We start from the raw sequence: 22,601 nt of genomic DNA, 5'->3' as shown, positions 1-22,601 counted from the left end.
GGCTGGAAATGGCAAGGATTCTCATGACTATTCCTATTCTTTGCCTGCTTGGGAAAACTTCCACCTTAAGCACAGATGCCAGTGCTGACAGTCTTAGGACATTGTAAAATTATTTGGAGCAAGGGCTAGATTTTCAGAACAGCAGTACTTATCATTGTAGAGGGGAGAAAAAAAATCAAAATAACTAGAAGTTAGTTATAAACTGCTTGGGGAAACTTTGTGATTAGCTCTGGGTCTAGACTCTGACATCTTGACACCAACTTGGCAAACACTTGCAACAACTGCTGTAGTGAGATGTTGCAATTCTGGAGAGGCCTGGATGGGAACATGTTAGTGCTGTTGCCACACAGACAGAAGAGCTTTGTTGGAAGGCTAATTGCAAACACTAGGGATCAGCTTCTCCATCTTATCAGGAACTTTTGCTCATTTTGTCCTCATAAGTTGCAGAAATGCAGATAGTAATGGTTCATTCACAACTGGATAGTCACAGGGACTGTTGGTGTAGTCTGGCAGGAATGGGCTAGAGAGCAGGTGAAGCCTTCTCAGAAACTAGATCTTCATACTGGGATATTAGGTAATTGGAAAATCATCTGGCAGTGTTGGTCTTGGGAAAGTGTAGCATCTTGTCAACCCCGAGGAAGGGTCTTCTGAGCCCAGAGGAATTTGGCATTCTGAGTGAAACACTCCTCTGCAGGCACAAGGAGCTAATGGGTGACAGATTAAGAATTCAGCTGATTATAGCAGACATTCCAAGACCTTTCCAATACTTGATGATGACCATATGGCTGCTCTGCTCTTTGCAGAAGCCTTGGCTGGAGGAAAGAAGGGTTTCTACAGATATAATCAGAATGCAGCAGGAACCATCATCAGTGTTTCAGCTCCAGGCACTAATGTCTTGCAAAAGACAGTTGTGAGAGTTAAGCGGTTGTGCAGCGTGGGAGAGTGTTCATCAGCATCTGTGTGGGTCCTTGCATCAGCCAGAGAGCAGCTGTGAGTCTTTCATGGGCAAGTTCAAGGTTTGCTCACTAAAATACCAAGAGCCTTTCACTGTAGTATAGTTTCCAGTTAATGAACCTTCCACCTGATGGGTGAGATAGGATTCCAGAAAAGGGAGTGCACCCAGCACATCCTGTTCCTCTTGGTGACTTACTGACCAACAGTTGATGGGAAACAGCAGGTAGCTGACCACTTATTATCTTGGGCTTTAAATTAGACTCAACCTGATCTGCTCAGTAGAGTTCCTGACAAGGCACAGAGATAATCACCACAGACCCAGAAAGCAGAATATGGGGTGGAGGGAAGTGTCCTGTTGTTAGAACAAAATTAACTTGATCTCTAGGAATTGAGAAGATGATTTTGGATGATCAGTCATATGTTTGAAAGCGAATGTTTTCAAAAAATTGTCTGTTTTGATTCCACCCACAAGGCGGAAATCCCACAAGGATTTCCAGCCCACAAGGGTGGAAAGCAAAAGTCTGCTAAATGTAGTGGGTTTGGTAGTTTTATTTTGGTGCATTGACTTCTCAGAAATTTTACATTGTGAGAGAGTTACTCTTGGGTAAAAAAGACAGAACATAATTTTTACAGACAAAAAAATTTCCTTCCTTGCCTAAAAAACCCCCATGACTCCTTGAGCAATGGATCACTGAATCCTTGTTCCTGGTGGCATTTACCATTGTCCAAATCTTCTCTTCCTTTCCCTGAAAAGCTGGCTGCTCTCCTTTTCCTTATTACTCCTTCTCCATGTCCTCTCCTCTGAGTTACACAGGCTCCCATGGAGACCAGGCTGAGGCAGCAGTGGGCCCCTGTGCCATCATGCTGGTTCAGGCACCCTTCACACCTGCAAAACAACTTCCTCTCCCTCTCTCCCTTTTCTCCCCTGCCCTCCTACCCTTCCTGCACCATTTTTATGCCAGTTTCCTAATTACTTAAAATACTTGGTTTCTAATCTGACCAGGAAAAATTTAGGATCAATCTTTTGCAGAGAATATGGGAATGTTAATAGTGTTAAGTAGAAGCAATGAACTCACATCCCTTAGTTCCAGATCACAGTTTTTCATAACCCTACAGAGACTAACATATGTTGATAATATTGCTAGTAATCTCACCCAATTTTGCATCTCTGTCTTCAAGAAAACTACCTTAAGAACACACTTCGCTCTAAGGATATGAATAGCTGAAATTCTGAAAAATAAAAAAGGGACAAAGTCAAAGTTATGGAGAGTCACAGTAATCCTGAAAATTTTATACAAAGATGTATTCTCTTTTTCCTCTTCTTTTCCTGCTAACACTGAGTTAGTTTGCTTATAGAAGCCTCTTGATATGCTCAGGTTGCCAGAAGACCAATGTTTGGAGAACTTTGTGCAGTGGCTTGTTTTTGTTACTGTGCTGTGCTGGCTTAGGATTTCGGCTGGTATTTAAAAAAAAAAAACACTAAAAAAAAGTTAAATTTTTGTTGATGTGTTACCTGCCTCCCACTCACTGTGTTTCAGGAAATCTTTGGAAGAACTGGACATGGATAAAGTAACAGCAGCCATGGTACTCACCAGTTTATCCACCAGCCCTTTGGTCCGCAGCCCTCCTGTCCGACCCAACGGTAAGCCTTTGGAGCCCGGGGCTGCGGGAAGGGGGGCTTGTTCCCAGGAGCTGTGCCCATGGTGGAGAGCAAATGGTGAGTGCCTGTCTTCTGCTATGCTGGGGACCATACTGAGCTTTGCTCCAACCTAGTCAAAGTCTTTGGTGCAGCACTGGCAGGAATTAAAAGAAACATTTTCTTTTAACTGGAGAGTAGCTCTGGTTTATGAAATGGGATGTGCCCATTCCATAAATGGGATATGAGCATTTCAAAAAGTCTCTTGAAACACTTAATTTTTCAAAGAGTTTGTTTGCATTTGCACACATACAGTTCTAGAATTGTAGAATGAGTAGGATTGGGAAAGACCTCTAAGATCACCAAGTCCAACCATCAACCTGGCACCACCACCATGTTCACCTCTAAACCATGTCCTGAGCGCCATATCCAGGAAACATGAGAGCAGCTGTTCTTGTCATCCACTCCTTGGAAATGAGATCAGATTTTACCCAAAGCCACAATAAGGCAAAGCACTTCCAGATCACAGCCCTTGGCTGAAAGGCTGTGCAGTAGCAACCTGCACAGCAAGCAGTCTGCTTCTCTCTGCACTTCCAGTTCTGTGCTGTGTGTAACTCTCTGATGGTCTTCCATCAAATCCGTAATCCCTTTAAAGACCATTCACGGTGTAGCAGAAGACACACAAATAAAAAGAAATATAAAAAGTTTCAGGTAATGAGGAGATCAATTATGAAATATAATTGATCTATGCGAGGTTGACTGGAGTTACAATGAATTTTTAGGAGTTTTTTATTTTAAGGAATTATTTGAATTAGGATAGCCTTGTTAGGGTACCTCAGCATTGTTTGTATGACTGACTTTTCTTACTCACTTGTAACTGCTAAAAACCACTAGATACTGTCCTACTGTCAGTCTTTGGAAGATTGAGAAATACTTGCTTTTCTTCATGGAAACAGGCATGATCCGCTGTATGATGTTCTTAAAGAAATTCATAGCAAATGTCAATGCTGTGATATTTTCAGAAAATGTAACTTTTATCCGTTTAGTTGGAATTCTGGCCGTGAGCACCCATGGCCTTTGTTCATGTGCTTTCCAGTGCTGAAAGCCAGAAGTGTTTATTGGAGTGCCACTGCTCTGAGGAGCCCTGGGAATCCTCAGGCAGTGCCATCCCTGGTGACTGTCACACCTCAGGACAGGATGTTGCCAGCCCTTGGGAAAGGCCAGCAGGATAAAAGCACCCCTGCTCTCCAGCTGCTCAGCTCACAGACAAAACCACAGCTGGAGATGGATCTGTGCTTGATGTGGCAGGCAGGGATTTGGTGTGGCCAAGGCATACTCACATGTCCTGCTGCATCCCTGTCCCTGGGAGCTGCTCTGCTGTGGGTGAAGCAGTATTTGCCACCTTAGACAGGCTGAGCAGGTGACACTTGCCAGGAACAGCAGTGCATTTTAGCTGCTGCTGTCGATTGGCAAGATCTTCCAAACAAGCCCTTTTGAATTGCTAATAGGCAAATGGTGGCTGTTTAACTGCCTTTGATATTTCTCAGCGTAGTCTGAGTGCTCTTTGATATTTCTTCATTTAGCTTGTCTGCTTGTTTCCCAAAATCTGGGAAGACTAGCCTGAAAATGTAATCCACATATTTTCAATAGTCACAGACAAGATTTTGAAGCTAGTTTTGGGTACTTTCTCCCTGAATATCTTAGTTTTGCCTTAGTCAAGGCTCACTAAAGACTTGAATAGAATTGTAAACACTGGATAATTTAAAGCTTATTTGGTGTTGCAAGGCTAGGCTCTGATCCTAGTAATACAAGCAACAAATGTATTAGTGATTAGTTTTTTCTACACACTTTTCCAAAAAGGGCAAAAACTAGCAGTATAGTTAAAGGACCATTTGTTAAAACAAATGGAATTTTGCCTAGAAGTAAAAAAAAAAAATTACATTAGCATTAATATTAAAGTCAGATCCGTGCTGGAATTCCTGGGAATGATCACCCATGTAAACTGGATCAGAGTTTGGCCCTTGTTTCTCTGCAGTTGAATAATATTTGGTCTGGTTCTCTTTCACGCAACTCCAGCAGTGTGAAAAGAGCCCCAAAATAAGAGTAAGTTGCATTTATTTATATATTAAACTTCTTTACATTAACAGATTTGTTAGTATGAATGAGAACCAGTGTTTGGTTTTTTTCCTGTTGTTAACCTCATTCAATCTTTTCCATGCTACTTAAAAAATGCTCTTGATTTACATCTCTTTCTCAGCAAGGTGAGGAGAAGCTGTACACACTGAGAACACACAAATAGCATCAGAACTGTTTCAGAAAGTAGTAGTTGAAAGAGTGTTCCTTTGTTTTTCGGAAGACATGAAAATTTTAAGCTGTGCTAAGGTCACAAGTTGATACCAGATGTAACTTTGGGCTTTGGCACAAGACTGAAGTACCAAATATATAAAAGAAACAAAACCCACCTTCATTACAGTCACATGGAGGTTGTAATCATGAGACAAAACATGACATTTTCATGTTAGCTTCAGAGCTGCCAGAACGTGTATGTTTGTCTTTTTCCAAAGAGGAATTGGGCAGGCTGGAGGGAGAGGATCAATTCCATTAATGCTGTGTGGTCCTGATCAGTAAATCAGTACTACTGTAGCAGCTGCCTACTCAAGGGGGCACTGTGTTCTGCTTTTTGAGCAGCTGATGTTAGTCATTAAGGATTTTGTCCAAAACCAACTCAATTACGAGAAAAAACCCCAAAAATTCAAACCCCAAAGTTTAAACCCCAAAAATTCACTGGTTTGGGGGTAAGCTTTTGATAGCTCACTTTCTTGCCAATATCATTAATTAAATTTATCTGTAAGAAATTGAGAAGGAATGAAGGAGTGAGTTCTGCAGATCTTCTAAAGACAGGCACTGGCTTGAAAAGACTTGTCTCACACTTAAATACTGTTTCTTGAACAGATAAGATGTTATTTGCTTGCCAGTTCCAAAGTCAGGTGTTGCACAATACTCAGGCACCCACTGTGTCATTGGGAAAAGCTTCCAATGCCTGAGTTAGGGAGAAGCTGCACCTAAACAGTCCCTGCTCATTTGCCCAAGCCCTGTGAGAACCTGAGGGCTCTGGCAGAGCTGCCTGTGGCTGCACCCTGGGTGTGCTTGGGCCATGCCTGCACTGAGCTGATGACCTGCATGCTCCTCTGCTGCCAGCAGCCCTTTAGGGGCAGCGAGGGTGACATGCCAAAGTCTAAAGCCTGGGGACCTCTGCATGTGAATGAAGCATGGCTTGAGCTGTGCCTCAGACTGCACAGGCAGTCCTGGTGCTCCCACCCATGGTGCTGCACAGTGGTAGCTGTTAGTTCCAGTGCTGGTGCTCCCACCCATGGTGCTGCACAGTGGTAGCTGTTGGTTCCAGTGCTGGTGCTCCCACCCATGGTGCTGCACAGTGGTAGCTGTTGGTTCCAGTGCTGGTGCTCCCACCCATGGTGCTGCACAGTGGTAACTGTTGGTTCCAGTGCTGGTGCTCCACCTGGTGCTGCAAGTTATGTAGTTCAGTGCTGTGCTCCCACCCGTGGTGCTGCAAGTGGTAGTGTTAGTTCCAGTGCTGGTGCTCCCACCCGTGGTGCTGCACAGTGTAGCTTTGTTAGTGCTTGTCACCCGTGGTGCTCAGTGGTAGCTGTTGTTCCAGTGCTGGTGCTCCCACCCGTGGTGCTGCACAGTGGTAGCTGTTGGTTCCAGTGTCTTTTTAGCCTGTAATGGATGGGGAGCTGCAGCACTCAGGAGGCGGTTCCTCCAGTGGGTTTGGAGGTGATCCAGTGTCTGTGTGTTCACTTCTGAAAGCAGATGCCTGCACATCTGTGTATCCCAAGGGATACACACCACCTTGTGTAGAGGTTCAGATTAGGCAGAGGCAGGTGTATTGGCAGATTGTAAGAACACAGAGTGTAACTATGGTTTTCTTTGGTGTTTTAGTACTGGGAAGATGGTCATGTTTTTGTGGATCTGCTTAGTGTTTTGGGGCTCAGAGTGTGTGTCCCCTTCCCAGGAGATCTGTTGGCAGTACAGTGGCTTAGAGCTTGCTTTGATGCCACACCAGAGTCATGTGCTCCTGTTGAAAGTTGAGGGTGTATTTAGAAACATAGAGGTCAATTTAAAGGTCAATTTAAATGTTTTCCTTAAATCCTGCATGCAATATATGATGGTTTATTGCTGTTTATGCTTCAGAACAGGTTATCTTTTCAAATGCAACATTTCTTTTTAGAAAAATACTTTACTGCTTTTGTTTGTTTGTTTTAAATAAAATAAAAATCAAGTGTGGAATATGTAATTTGTGTGCAGTGGGTTAGATATGGTTGTCCTCTCTACATCCAATGCTTTCACATTCCTTTAGTGAATGTACAGTTAATTACCAGGCATTTAAACCTTAGAAAAAAGAGCTCCTTAGCCCTCTCAGAATGATACTGTTGTAATAATAGCTTTTGTTGTTCTTGGCAGAATCCCTGAATGGATCTTGGAAAGAAGGAGGATTTGTGCCTTCTAGCACCAGCAGCAGTGGATACTGGAGCTGGAATGCTCCCAGTGACCAGTCCAACCCATCCACCCCATCTCCACCTCTGTCAGCTGACAGCTTCAAAGCTTTTCGGACACCTTCCCAGGCAGATGATGGTATTGATGAAGGGGAAGCCAGCAACCTTCTCTTTGATGAACCCATTCCTCGGAAGAGAAAGGTTAGCCTTATGTTAAATTCCACATCCATGGGTAGATGGGATGTTGGTAGGGTTATTTTGTTGTGAGAAGGGAACAGGTCACCCAGATGCCTCTGCTTGTGTATCCTCCCTTGGCATGCATTTAACATAGGGACTTCATGTAGTCACTGTGTCTCATTCAACGTGGTCACCTCCTGCACATACATGCTGCCATCAGCACCACATATTTCCTGCCAGATGGTGAGGTGCTACAGAACCTCCTGCTCAGAAAGCACTAGAGGGATTTCCAGAAGGTGTTGCCTCTGGCCATTCAAGGGTTTTCTGTCCTACTTTGACAAATTCTCTGTGTGCAGGATGCAACAGGCAGCCTTTACATGTCATCACAAAAACTGACTATGGCCTTAATACTCCTTGTTCCCTGAAAGTGCTGTTTGTCTGACAGCGTGTCAGATACCTTAAAACTGTGAAGGTTTCTCTGCACAAACATATGGAGTGAAAATGGAGAGAGAGAGAGCTCAAACCCGATAGCTTTTGATATAGTATTAACATTAGCCAAATTTATCCTCAGTTGGAGTGCAAAAGCAGGCTAAATAAAACATGACATTAAAAAAAGGTCCAAAACTAACCCCAAAAAAGCACCGTTGCTAGCCAGCAAGCTTCTCTGGAAGAAAAAGAAAACAAAGAGATGGCACTAGTCCAAGTTTCCTTCCCTCCCAACGCAACAGGAGAGATTTTACATAGCAAGATGTAAAAGGGCTTTTTGTAAGGAGAAAAAACAGAGCATTTATTCCCTTAGTGAATTTGTTTCTGGCTCAGTCTGAGACAGTTAATTGCTTCATCACCAGAAGGAAGAAGTTTTAATGATTGTTTAAACCTGTTCAGATTATCCTCTTGGTCCAGAAGCTGCTTATTTGCTGACCCATGCAATTGTTCCCTTGTTCATGGGAAAGGGGTGAAAATGTTTGTGCATCTTGCTAAGGGAAAAAGCATTTTGGAGGACACCTTTGTTATAATAAATTAGAAGTTGGAGCTGAGCATTGTACTAAACAGAGAGAGAATTTGGGGAGGTGTGGGGCAGGAGGAGTAGGAGTGCAGAAATGTCCTGGTTTGCCTTTTACTTCTCAGTTAACCTTCATCTTATTAGCCCCACTCTTACTGCTCAGCTGTGATGAGACAGATGGGTTTGCAGCTGCCATTTTTATTGTTTTCTAAGTTGCTTTCAAATATTTCTATTTATGTACTCACCATAGGTCTGTTACACTATCTGTTCTGGTTCACAAGGATTTGGCTTTATATGGCAAATGTTTTATTTAGATAAACAGTAACTTTCCATGCCAAACTTGGTTTTATAAATTAACTTGCTTTCCTGCATGTTTTTTCTTTATTCTGGTTCCAGCATGGTATTTGACCTGAGTACAGGTTAGCACCTTTAGAAGCTGAAACAAAAATGTTCATGTTATTTCTTCTTCAGGGCTGCAAAAGTCAGAAGGAGTAAACCCAGAAATAGAGATTGGTAACCTTACTATTTGCTTAAAAGTTTCCTCTAAGGTAGTTATTCCTCACCAAACCATTTACATTCAATTATTTTCTTAAATAGAACATTAAGCCTGAATAGGTAATTTTTGGAAAGGAAATGGAAGAAATGTAAGCATATTCTTTATTTCTACTGAGTGAACTTTTGCTTGATTATGTTAAAAGCATGTGGGTTTTTGCAAACTCCTACCAGTGACAATAAATCCAAAAACCACAGATTTTACCATCAAACTGGGGATGGATGTTAAACCTTCTGTGCTCATAAAGATGTGTATGGTGTTTATGATGTCATATTGGAATTCCTAGGATATCAGTTATAAACATGGCCTTCATCTTTTTGGCATAGTTGGTGGTTGGTTGTGTGGTTTTGAGCTGATAATAGTATTTAGTATTGTATTATGGAAATGAGAAAAGTATGAATCAGAATTGCTAGATAGATTATATTTAATTTGAGAAAAGAAATAATTCTCTCTCTGTTTGGCTGATAGTTGTATTATCAAATAAAAAGTGGGCAATTTATGTGCAATTTATTCCAAACAGAAGTTTTTCATACAACCAGTATGATCGGGAACCTCAAATCTCAAAGCCCTAAGCATTCATACTTTAAAACAGGAGATGTTAGACCGCAGGGAACTATGGGAACATGCTACTACAATCAATTTGTATTTTAAAAAGCCCATCCATTGAGATTCTTTTTTAAGTTATATTCTAATCATCATCTTTCTAGCAAATGCTGAAACCATCTACTGGCATGCAGTTCCAAAGGGTCCAAATTGAAGAAAGCACCAAGTCAGCTTTTATTCAAGGCACAGTAAAGTGTACTTAACCCTAAGGATGTGCTTGTTCCCCCCCACTTTTTTAAATTGAGTTTTATATGAATATATTAATTTAATCTTATATGTAACAGAAATTATAGAATAAAAATACAGTATTTTGATGCTCTTCCTCATGTTAAAAATGTGTTCTGTAATAATAGAGAAAATAATTTTTAAGAATTACAAGCTATTTAGAATTCTTTTTTTATTTAAACTGTACAATAACTGTACAACTTTACATTTTGGGGTAAAACTAGCTTTTAAATATCTCTAGAGTTTGTAACATCTGTGTTGTTTTAAGACTGCTTTTCTCCTGAGTCTTTAAAATGTTGAAGATTGGGCTTGTAATAGCCTTGTTGTATGTGCTCTAAATCAATGATAACTCAGTGGGGATCAGTGAAGTTAAGTAAAGAATATAAAAAGAATATTTAAATGAGATTATACCTGTATTTTTAAAATATTGAACACAGACTGATAACTTATCATTCTCTTGTCTGTGTAAGGTCCACAGCAGCTTCTGAGTGAAACGAAAGCAGGTTGTGCCAGCTCATAGCAAGTATGGACATAACAGAAGCTATGTTTTTCTGGCACCATATTTTTTTGTGCTGCAAGTATCATGAGCAGAAACATTTGCAAGAGCTTGCTTTGGAAAGACCTTAATTTAAGAAGGTGCCTTGGATTAAGTAAGAAATCCTCATCAGGGTTTTTTTGAAAGAAGTGTAGGAAGGTTTTATATCATCTACCTCCCTTAGTGGAGGAACTGAAACTTAAAAATGGAAAAGTGTTGCCAATAAACAGAGAGTAGTAAAGTTTTGTCACAAGTTTCTCCTGCAGCTTTTTGCTCAATTCTCTTGGATTTAGTAGGGTGTCACTTTTGACAAGAGACTATTAGATCATTATGAATTTGGAGTCAAAGGCTCTGAGTCTTCACAGTATTCTGTAACTGCTTATCTGGTTTGGGTAGTTTGGGGTTTTTTCTACCTTCCCAGAATTACAGAATCGCAGAAATTTTCAGCCCTGAACCCAGCACTGCCAAGTCCAGCACTAAACCATGTCCCCAGGCAGCACATCTACAAGTCCTTTAAATATCTCCAGGGCTGGTGACTCAGCCATTTCTCTGGGCAGCCTGTTCCAATGCTTGACAACCCTTTCAGGGAAGAAATTTTTCCTGATATCCCTACAACTTTCATACAACTAATGTTGCTTTACTCATAATTTTCAGAACTCCATGAAGGTGATGTTCAAATGCCTATGGAAGAACTGTGGGAAGGTACTGAGCACAGCTGCAGGGATTCAGAAACACATACGGACCATTCACCTTGGGTAAGAGAGCAATCTTTTTGGGTCTAAAGGATTTGGTAGAGAAGAGGAGCAATAGCCCTTGGCTGGAGACATGAGCTGGATTGTCCTTGGCTCCTCTGTCTCATATTCCTGTGTTTCTGAGGAAATTGTGGAATAGTGCATCAAGGTGAATGAGCACTGATTCCTGCAGCGAGGCACTTTCTTTCCTGAAATTCTGTCAGCTTTGCTAGAAGGTCAAATGGAGCTCGAGGTTGCGCTGCACTTCCCTGTCAGCTGCACAGCTCAGTGCCATTACATCATATGTGCTGTGTGCACGTCATGTCTGGGATGACGCTCTGTGGTAGACAGGTTCAGGGTCTTGCATGAATACTTTTCAGCTTTGTTTCACATCAGGTCAGGTGCTTTTGCCAGTTCTGAGTTGAATTAATGCCAAAAACTCCACCAAAACCACAAACCACATAAGAAACCTAAAAATAAAAGGAAACTGAGCCACCTGTTGTCGTGGTTTAAAGTACCACAAAGCTGTTCACTCATCATCCTCTTCCTTCCCTGGAAGAATCAAAGGAATAAAGAGTAAACCTCCTGGGTTGAGACAAGAACAGTTTAATGGCTTAAACAAAATAAAACATTGATGAAAATAGTAACAGTAATACTAATGACTCTATTACTTCTAAGGAAAGGGGAGAGAGAGAGAAACAAAACTGAAGAGAAATGAGTGATGCACATTACAGTTTCTCACCACCTGCTGACCAATGCCCAGCCTGTCCCCAAGTAGTGATCAGCACCGCCCAGCTAGCTCCCTACAGTGTATTTACTGAACATGACATCCCATGATATGGAATATCCCTTTGTCCTGGCCGTGCTTCCTCCCAGCCTCTGGTGCCCCTGCTCACTGGCAGAGCATGGGAAACAGAAAAGTTCTTGATTTAGAGTAAGCACTGCTCAGCATCAACTAAAACGCCAGTTTGTTATCAACACTCTTCTCATCCTAGATCCAAAAAACATCTCTGGGTCAGCTACTTGGAAGAAAATTGACTCCAGGCCAGACAAAACCACGTGTATGTTACTTGGGCTAGAAGCAAAAGCAAATTGCTATTTTAGGAGACAAGTTTGTTTCAGAGCTGTAGTTTGCAGCTGAACTCTCCCATGTAATTCACTGAGTGATGTACCTGTCTCATTTATAATTACAGTTGGGACTCATGGTCTTCACCTGTTAGGTGAAAATACATCTCTGTTCTGTAGGTCTGTGTTACCCACAGCTTAAAAATTAAAGCCACCACAAGAAAGATCTGGAGCTCAGGATGGCCTTGAAGAGGTCAACAATTACCATTGGGCTTAAGAGTAAGGCTGTGGGAAACAGAAAAACTCTCTCAAAATGCATTTAGGGATGTTAATTTGTGCTTTATATTATGGGGACATCCTCCTTGTGGTGTGGGAGAGGCAGAAACAAACAGCAAAACCTTTCTGGAATTTGCTGGAGCTAGAAACTTTTCTGGAAAGAGTAGTTTTGGTGAGTGGCTGCATTCTGATGGATGGTACCTCTGGTGGAGCCTTTCAAGCCTGCTAGGACGTGTGTTCTCTCAGCACCTTCTGGTTTGGACTTCAAAAGATAAAGTGTAGTCTACTGGGAGCTACTGCTTTGACTGGGTTGTTCACTGTTAGCACTTGTGCTCAAATGCACATCAGATGAAACTTTAAGGCAATTAAACCTCCTACATGCCTTCCTTCAATAAGTCTGCCTTTGGAGAGCAGGACCAGAAAGTCCTGGCTGTGGCAAGCCAGCCTATATGAGTGCTTTCTCTGTGTCTGAGGGAGTTGTATGATGAGACTGTTTTCTAGTAAATCCTTCCATTATGTTACAGAAAGTTACAGTGAATGGCAGCCATAAGTATATTTGGTATAATTAAGTAACTTCTGATAAGATTGCATATTGTTTGCTGTAACATTAGTGAAGTATATCTTGCCTGTGTCTGTTATCTTTGCTGTGCCTTTCAAAGACAGAGTGCATTGAGATTCTTCTTAACTTTACAATAGTTACAAATGAGAAGCTGATACTTGATCTCAGGGAGTCAAACATCTACTCCAAGTTAAAAGAATTGGTCAAGAATAACACAGAGAGGGGAAAAAAGTAATTCCTACTTCTTTTCCCTTCAGATTAGATGATTTTCCTCTTCCCCTTACCTGCAGTCAGAATGCAGATAAAGTAGGAGGGGCTGAAACTGCAGATATGAATTTATTGACAATATAAACATATTCACTAATTCATCTAGAACTTAAAATTTACCTCAAGGTTCTTGCTTTCAATCAATTCTTACTTCTTTCTCTTGATACAGACGTGTAGGAGAGTCTGACTACAGTGATGGAGAGGAGGATTTTTACTATACAGAAATCAGGCTCAACACGGACTCAGTAGCTGATGGCTTAAGCAGTCTTTCCCCAGTGTCTCCATCTTTAGCATCTCCTCCTTCGTTTCCCACCCAAGACACAATCCGTCCCTGAAACTTCCTGTGCCAAAAGCGAGACTAAAGTGATGACACCTCTGAGCCGCTCAGCTCCTACCAACCTCTACCTCGTACACACGGACCATGCTTACCAGGTAACACCAGTGCTGTGAGCTCCAGGGATTACACTCATCTCACTAATGTGTAAAGAAATGTCACAGCACAGTGTTTGGCTTTTAATGGGCTGAAAGGTTTTCAGAGCAAAGGCATTTTTTTTATTTAAACTGAGATGCATTCTTCTGAGCTCATTGTTTGTTTGTTTACGTGCCGGCCACAGCTGGTGGATTTTGGGGTGTTGTTTATCCAGCCACATATAGGTGCATACTTCAGGCTGAGAAGAGTTGATCTGTGTATCCCACTGCCCAACATCAATTCAATTTTCCCTGACCATAAGGAGAACCCTAGGTGATGTGCTCAGATGGGGTTACCTGCATTGCAAAAATTCCCATCCAGTCAGCTGAATCCCTCCCAGAGTCTTCATTTCAGCTTTGCTTTTATTGAATAAGTACAAGCTCTGCTTGAAGAGTCAACAAGTGTAAGACTGATCTCAAGGATGCCAGGAACAATTCATTTCCTGTTTTTGTACAGAGTGAGATGTCAGTTTGCAGTTGTAAAGTAGAGCAGGAAGAATGAAAAAACAAATACAGTACCTTCCTATTTTTGGAGGTGATGCTTTCCAAATGGCAAAAACTGCTGTCCTAGAACATTCCAGCTAAGTTTTGACAGAAAGCATTAATTATAAAACTGCACTAAAACTTGACATGTTTTGGTCTGGATACCATACGATAAAAGAAAAATAGAGGCTTTGAAGTAGTGTGGTCCATGACCTGTGTGTGCACTGGAGAACTCTGTTAAATTTATCAGATTCAATAACTATCATACGTAGCATTGTGCGGATAAAACTTTTGTGGTGTGTTTGGAGCACACCTACTAAAAGGTCAGAGGGAGCTATAAAGAATTCACAGGCTTGTTTTAGACTTCAGTGCTTGTTGAAAAGCATGGGTGGAAGCTTGGCATCGCAGGTGGAAGCTGCATCAGGTAGCATGCCAGCCTGGGGACTGATGAAACCAGCTAGGAGAAAGACTTGCTTCTCAGTGTAGCTTAAGCCCTGCCTCAGTGAGTGAGGCAACAAATCTAAGCTGATGACAAGTTTTGCTACATTTGGGATTTGCAGTCATGACAGTCTGCCCTGCTGTTTAGAGACCCACTCAACCCTTTTTTACAAGCAACCTCTGAGTAAAGCACTTGGCTAAGGAAATCCTAATTAAAGTGTTTAAAGTCCTTGAATTGGATTTGAATTGATGTATTCCATGACACAAGACTACAAGTGCCTGAGCCCCATGGGCTTTTCAGGTTGCTCTGGTTTCAATGCTTGATTTCATCAGTGAGGAGTGACACAGTCCCCACTGTTCACAGCTTCCTAATTGGAAGCAGGAGGCAGGGTCCCTGCTCAAGCATTCAGGCTGTCATGGCAAAGGAAGCAGCTTCCATAGAGGTCAGTGGCATCCTCTGCCAAGATCCCTTCTGCCCTGAAAGAAGGGCCTGGAGGCAGGGTGGAGATTCAGATCTCACCAGCCAGAGGAGAAAGTGGAGATCACTTCATTGGGAGCAGCTCGAGGAACTTGCATAAGGGAGGCTGAATATTGTTCTTCACAGGATTCCTGTTAAAAAAAGGGGGGGAAAATACAGAACCCAAAGTTTGGTCGCAAGAATCCTAAAGAGATCTGTTGATTGCCATTTCCTCTATGACTGGAAAACATCAAATAAACTACTTGTAGTCTATTTGATGTTTTCCAGTCATAGAGGAAACTGAGGAAAGTCCTGATGCTCTTCCCTGACCCCATCCTATGGGTGAGAAATTATTTAGAAGAATAATTGAAGAAATTCTGGTAAGTACAGCAGTTGAGGCAAATTGCACTGGGGAGCCCCAGAGAAAGATGATGCTAGAACAATATAGGAAGCAAAAGAAAAATCCCTCTGGATTCAAGGAGAGCATTTGATCTTAAAACATAGAGGCAGTATTTGTTAATCAAGAGATTAAATTTAGTGTAGGAGAAGGAGCTGGAAAGTCACAGAGAGCAGCAGTGAATTATTTTGAAGGGGCCTTTGAATGTCATTAATGAAGTTAAATGAAAAGCTGTTCTTGGCCCTGATCTCACTTTCATTGAATCATTTTGGTAATACACAAATACTGTAATAAACTTCACTGATAACAAACCTGGGAGACATCAGCAGTAAGGGCGTTATAGATCAGGCTTACATGACTGGGTGATCTTAAGAATGATAGGTTTTGGATGCTATTAAGTGTCAGAACATGCAAAGTCCTGCATCTAAGAAACTAATGCGATTTTTCTGCTATAAACTAGGGTAGTTAGAAAATTATGTAAGAAGGAAGCCTGTGTTCATTAATCAAGCACAGAATGACTGTGAGCCAACAACAACAGAGCTGTAAAGGGGGAAAAATAGTTGTCAGCTCTCTTGGATAAGAAATAGCTGGGAGAGAGAGGGGTTTTTAATGCCATTATACAGGACCCCCATATAACTACAGCTGAAATCCTGAATTAGAATTCTGGTCAGCCAAATTTGATATGATGGGCTCCAACCAGAAGAAGTAGAAAGAGGGCATAGAGGACATGGACAGGCTCTCCAGTCGTAGGACTGATACCTCAGGCAAAGCAAGAGACAAGAACAGGATGGAATTGCTGCCTGGGAAGAAAATGAAAGGACAGGCATGAGGGGAAGAGGATAAGCATGGGCTATTTCAGATATAAGAGTAATGTTGGCACAAAAAATGCAAATTATTCATTAATATATCTTGATTGCCAATTAGATGGAGGTCTGTGAGCAAATTAAAGTTGGGGTACAGGAATTCTTCAGTTGGTTGTAATGTTTTAGTTGCTTACCTTGTGGAAGAGATTGACTAAAATGGTAGCCTGAAAAAGCAGACTGTGCTTGATGAGCAGAGATGCGCATCTGGAAACAAGTGAACAAGTGACTGACTATCTAAGTCTGATCATGTCTGAGGCAGATATTCAGGCACTGAGAAAAAGGAATTGAGCACTATGGTGTTTTAAGCAACTGCCGGTTGCATCAGTTTTAAACTTCATGTTTCTTTACAAAACTGTTGCCTGTACCTGTTGTATTTAAGTACAGAGAAGATACAGGCAGGCTCTTTCAGCACCTAGGATTTCCCTTCCAGGTCTTACTCAAATACCTGAGGAAGTTGCTGAGCTGACCCTGGGTTTGAGCTGCCATCCTTGGGGGATGCTGAGCAGAGGCAGTGCTGCCTCACTGCTCTTCCAGCTCTCTCCGGTTCTTTCTGTCTGGAGCTCTATGGTCATTCAGTCCTTTGCATTTGAACAACTACTGGTACCATCTGAAGTTGCCAAATTGTTCTTGACACCTTTCAGAGAGGTTTTTGTATTTTATGGAGCTCAGTGGATGTTTGCTCTGCATGTCTGTATGGATTTTCTTGGAGCTGTCAGCAGCTTGGCAGCCCACAGAGCATCACTGTCATACACAGAGGCATTTGGTGGTCTCACCTTCCTTTTCCTGGAAAGGCTGTAGGGAATTGCTTAAACCCTTGTTTACTTGTAAGATTATCTTTAATGGGGACTATCAGGTTGTAGTTTTTCATCACTCCTCTCTGCCTGGTTGCTCAAGGAAGCACTCTCTTCCTGAACCAGTGAAACAATTTCAGCAACCCCAAACACAAACACTGCTTAAATGAGTGTATTGTGTTATTGTCACATACTGTCAACTGAAAAGCAGAAGTGAAAACCCATTTTAGCAAATTCTTTCTAAGTTTAAACCAAGGAGGGTTCTTTTTTGTGGTGACAGCTTGAAATTCAAGGGTCAAAGTGAGCCTTTGTTCATGATGGCTGCTCATGCTCCTGCTAGGCAGGGTAGCTACACAACTATGAATTTCATGATTCTGAAAATTAAATGGGATTAAAAAAGAGGCAGGGAAGAATTCATGGAAATTCATAACCCAGTGAGAAAACCAAAGGAAAGACATAAGATGAAAAATGCTCAGCGGTCTAAGCTCAGGTTATTGCCCTTGTACCCCAGAGCAGCTGGGTATTACAGCCCAGATGGGACGAATAGAGGAGTTCAATGAGCCCAAATATTTGCTTCATTTTAGTATTTCAAGAGGTGTTTTTTGAATCCAAAGGATGATTTACAGCTCCTTGTTCTTAATAGGAAAAACTGTTTGAATTGGGATGACTCTAAACATTTTTCTGATAAATGAGAAACAGCCAACACTTACTGTTAATCGCTTCCATCCAAGAAGCCTTGCTGTCCACACTAAAATTGTGCAAAACAACTGCCATGAGTTTAAGTATGGCCTTGTTTATCACTGTGGAACAGGTGGTCATCTGTGAATTAGTTTTTGCTTCTTGCTGGCATTATTTTAAAAGTTACTTGTATGTAATGTTTGATTTTGTCTGTTTTATTAACAGATCTAGCCCTTAAAAGTTTTCTATGGATTCTTTTGAGAGCAATCCTCTTTCTCTAAACAAGGTTCAGGAACACTGGTATATATATATAGCTCTGTCCCTTCCTTACTAGCTTATCCATGATTATCCCTCTCACAAGGGTAAAATGCTTGTCACCATGGAGTTTTTTATGCCTTGGAAAATCTCTCACATATTTACCATTTCAAGGAATGAAAGATCCTTTGGAAGAGAATGATTCTTCTTGCTGGAATAATACTTTCTTTTCACACAGGCCACTCCTCCGGTGAACATTCCAGGGTCAGCCAAATTCACTCCCAATGGCAGTAGCTTTAGCATCTCTTGGCAGTCGCCTCCAGTTACCTTCACCGGCATTCCAGTAAGTGCACATCAGAAAAGGAAAGAAGGGGAGAAAAAAGGGTTTTTTAGATCTTTTTGCTTTGTTTCACAGTGTGTAGTTTTGGAATTAAATGTGACACAGCAGATACAAAAAGGAAACAAATTAAACATGTGCCCGAGTTTGCCAGCATGACTGTTTTTAACACCTTTGTAACTCTTTATCAGTGCAGTTAGCTTATTTTTGCATCAGTATCTACAAGCAGACAATTGAATCTATAGTATATATATATTTTTTTAACTATATGCTTACAAAAGAACATTGTGGTAGGTGCAGAGCGTGGCACTATGTGCTTCATTTTTGTGCCACTAAGAGATTTCTTAAAAAACTAGATGGAAAATCAGCCTGGTGATGGTTTTACTAACAGGCCAGTTGGATTCAGGCAGTGGGGCTGTTACCTAAATGAACTCTGAAGGTGAAGCATTTTTGAAAGGCAGTTGAAAGAAACAATAAAATGAAATGCAAAGTCCCATTTTAGGAGGCTGCAAGTATGTAGCCCCTACTAATAGCAGGAAAATGTTGTTTTATACAGAAAACATATTCAGTATCTATTGCATTTTGTTATTAATACATATTGCAGTTTGATAGCTTTTTAATGAGGATGTGTTAGATAGAAATTCAACACTGACCCTTTCTTCAAAACAACTGGCATACAAGGCCTAATTCTATGAACCGTGATGCTAAAATCCTAAGGCATCAACAGGACTGCAGAAATGTGATATTTGCTTAAACACAGAATTGCAATGATTCTAAACACGTAGTACACCACAGTGTAGGTGTGGTACTGTGGAGGGAGTGAAAAACCTTCATGAAGAGTTGCAAGGAATTCAGCTTGTAGTGTCTGGTGTGGGGACTGCTGAAAGTAAATGCAAATCACTCTTTATGAGTAATGGGAAATCTTCTCTATGATTAATAGAAATACATATTAATGTAAAGTATCTTCATTTATTGGAAAGCACTGTTTTCATGATAAATTGATATTCTCTAATCATAAACCTTTTTGATATCATAACATCTCATTTAATATTACACTTTATGAATTTATGAATTTTTAAAGTGTGTTATATAAGGCACATTGCTCACCCAAAGAACCATATAGCTTTTTTTCTCCTGACAGTGAATATTAGACAAGGTGATAAGAGATACTATTTCCCTCCCTTCTCTTCACCAAGTGAATCTCCAAAGCTTCTTACTGTCAACCTTTGGCAAATCTTGGAGATTTTCTGCAGAAGCTGTGGCATCCTGCAGAGCTGATAAAAATGAAAGTGACTGAATCAATTACACTGCACTCTGCCAATGAATATTTATTAAATTCCATCAAGGAACAACTAACAGTGAAAGACATCATGCTGGCAGCAATTTCAACAAGAGTGCCTTGACAGAGTGTGCTATCCACAGAGTTCCCTGAGAATTTGATTTCCCAACAAAGGGGTTGATACAGAGTAATTATGAAACTGGCTCCTTTTGTGAAGTAGCAGAAACTGGTGCCAGCAGTGTTGGGAATCTAAAAATGCAATTAGTCACATTGTAAATCAGACACTTAATAGGGCAGGATTAGACATGTATGCGTTGAGTTTACTTGTTCAGGCAACAACGCTGATCTGTGGCTGTAGAGTGGAGAGTTCTCAATAGAATTTAAGAAATGCTAAATCACTTTCTGAGAATTCGATGGAGATGGCAATGATTTAAGTATAATTTGAAAGTAATCCCAATACAAAAGCCTGGGGAAGCAGTGATGCAGAATTATAAACTGCTCAGGGAACCGTTTGAACTGCCATTATAGCTCTAACAACATTTATAAGGCTATTTAACAAAAAAAAAAAAAAAAAAAAAAAAAAAAAAATAAAAAAATCTTCCAGGCTTGCACACATTTGACTACTTTGTCATCAGTGTGATAATTTACGAATTACAAAGGCTTGCTTGCAGTGAGAAATTATGTGCAGTAAGTGAGGGTGCAAATGCAAATTTATGTTAAATACCTGTATATTAAATTAAAGTTTTATTTCTGTTTCAAAGTAAATTAGATCTTGCTTTACAAAATCAGGGGTCTGCCAATTCCCACCCTTACATTCAGTGTAGGTACTTAACCTATTTTCAGACTTTCTCCTTTTCTGATGGGGTTCATTTGAGGCCAGGCTATGTAACAGAGCCAGCATAACAAACTCAGACAATTGTGACATACCTGGTCCCTGAGATGAGACACAAATCTGTAGCACCCAAGAGAACGTCAGAGAGTAAGTCCAAACCATTACTTTTTGCCTGACCCTTAATTTTTAGGCAAGCAGTTTTCTAAAATGGCTTTGGAATATTTTTCTTGCCTGGACAAACCACTGAACAGGAAAAGATTAGGTACAGATTTGAAAAAGTGCATAGGTCTACATATTTTCAATATAGTCTCCTTTCACATTTATTTTTTGACATATACTGTTTCCCCCTTTCATTCCTGTGGACAATGAATTTCAATGACATTGAGCACTTCCTGCTTTCTGTCCTGGGAACTGGGGTGTTCAAACACCAGGAGTTGCATTAAGTCCTTATTTTCAGAAAGTCTTCAGCAGAGCAGCACTGAAAGGCCTTTGTGAATATGGGTGTACTTATGAGCAAGTAACTGAGCACTTCAAAACAGCCCATACGTGCTACTGGATCAGTTGGGCTCAGTATGTGGCTGCTCTAGGGTCAGGAGTGTTCACAACATCTAAACACAGGCATTTATTTAGATGTCTTGCAGTCATAAGGGAGTAGAAATGGCCAAGGTCACTTGGTCTGTTCATCCAGGAGAAGAGGAGAGTGAGGGGAGACTCACTGCAATCTGCAACTTCCTTGTGAGGGGAAGAGGAGGGGCAGGTACTGATCTCTACTCTGTGGTGACCAGCACTCGAGGGAATGGCCTGAAGTTGTGTCAGAGGAGGTTTAGGTTGGGTATTAGAGAAAGATTCTTCCCCCAGAGGGTGTTTGGGCACTGAAGAGGCTCCCCAGGGAAGTGGTCACAGCAGCAGCCTGACAGAGTTCAAGTGTTTGGACAGTGCTGTCAGGTACTGGTCATGGTGTGACTCTTGGGGATGTTCTGTGCAGGGCCAGGAGTTGGACTCAATGATCCTTGTGGATCCCTTCCAGCTCAGGTTATTCTGTGGTTCTGTAATTAGGGGAACCTCCAAAGCCCTTTGTGCTCTGAATCATGCACAGGTTAGATTCCAAGGCAGATGGGAAATGCACTTTTTCATAGCATTTTTCTAAGGTAACTTTGCAGGTGAAAGGTGAATGTTGGAACAGTCATGAGCCATTGTGAGGTGTTGTTCTTTGCATGAAGCAGAAAGGACAGACTGATTGTTCTACCAGTGGAGGCTGAATTAGGAGAATAAATCAGCCACACCTTAGGGATGTGTGAGGAGAGTGAATTAAATGATGCAAATGGGATGAGCCATGGTGAAGTCCATATATCTTGGTACTGGAGGACTTAACATAATGACCATGTACTTCCTCTTCTATGTAATGCATGGTAAAAGTCTTCCTGAATGTCAGTATGATCTCCACCGTCTGATACTTACATCTGTCTGCTATGAGACCCAAAAAGGTTGAACAGGCAAGATCTTTGATAATCTGATGTTTACAGGTCACAAATCTTCTCTCAAACCACAGCTTCCCCCCCAGGAGTTGTGACTGGAAACTCCAGGTCCTTGCTTCAAACGAACAGCGTTATTTCACTCTGCGTTAGACAGCCTCCAAGGACAAGGATTGCCTTCTCAGGGCTTGCTCTTACTCTGCTCTCAGTGTTCCCTATAGAGAGCAGCTGACTGGAATTGGTTAGACCTGCTGCAAAGCCTATCAGAATACACTAAAGCTCAGCTTCAGTGCTGTGTAGCTGCCTTGGTGTGCCAGTCTGTGGAACCATCGTGCAGAGACCCTCTCAGAAGAATGCAAGGGAGGAGTCTGCATGCTGCAATTACTGCTCCAGCCTGATTTCTGTTGAGAAGTAAGCAAGATAATTGCTTATAACATAGGAGGCCATCCAAGTACTCTTCTGTTCAATGACAAGCTGCTAATACATTGAGTGTGAGTTACTAGTGGTAGACGTAGAATAATTTCTGGTTTTTAAAATGTTTCTGAACCCTAGCACAATGACTGGAGTTCTCTGGCTACTGGTAATGACTGGAAGACTGTACAGTGTCTGGTGAATGCCAAATACTACAAAAGTGCTATTGCTTTGCATTTTATCTTCAGTGTTCCAATCATTCTTTGGTAAAACAAGGAAAGTGGTTGATAAAAATTGGGAAAAAAGTAGCAAGGAACAAACTGCCCTTAGTATTCTGGAGGG

The 22,601-nt window shown here is 41.3% G+C and overlaps 1 protein-coding gene across 1 annotated transcript in view; it reads left to right on the top strand.

The window, feature by feature from the left end:
* Positions 1 to 22,601, top strand: part of ZNF704 (zinc finger protein 704) — a 104,339-nt gene that overhangs the window by 62,259 nt on the left and 19,479 nt on the right. The window contains 6 exon segments of the mRNA XM_030963523.1: positions 2,493 to 2,596; positions 7,073 to 7,305; positions 10,855 to 10,955; positions 13,268 to 13,427; positions 13,429 to 13,530; positions 18,167 to 18,271. Coding sequence (XP_030819383.1) covers positions 2,493 to 2,596; positions 7,073 to 7,305; positions 10,855 to 10,955; positions 13,268 to 13,427; positions 13,429 to 13,530; positions 18,167 to 18,271 — 805 coding nt within the window.

This window comes from Camarhynchus parvulus, chromosome 2 (genome assembly GCF_901933205.1).
Source record: "Camarhynchus parvulus chromosome 2, STF_HiC, whole genome shotgun sequence".
Lineage (NCBI taxonomy): Eukaryota > Metazoa > Chordata > Aves > Passeriformes > Thraupidae > Camarhynchus > Camarhynchus parvulus.
This window is presented reverse-complemented; position numbering and strand designations above follow the sequence as displayed.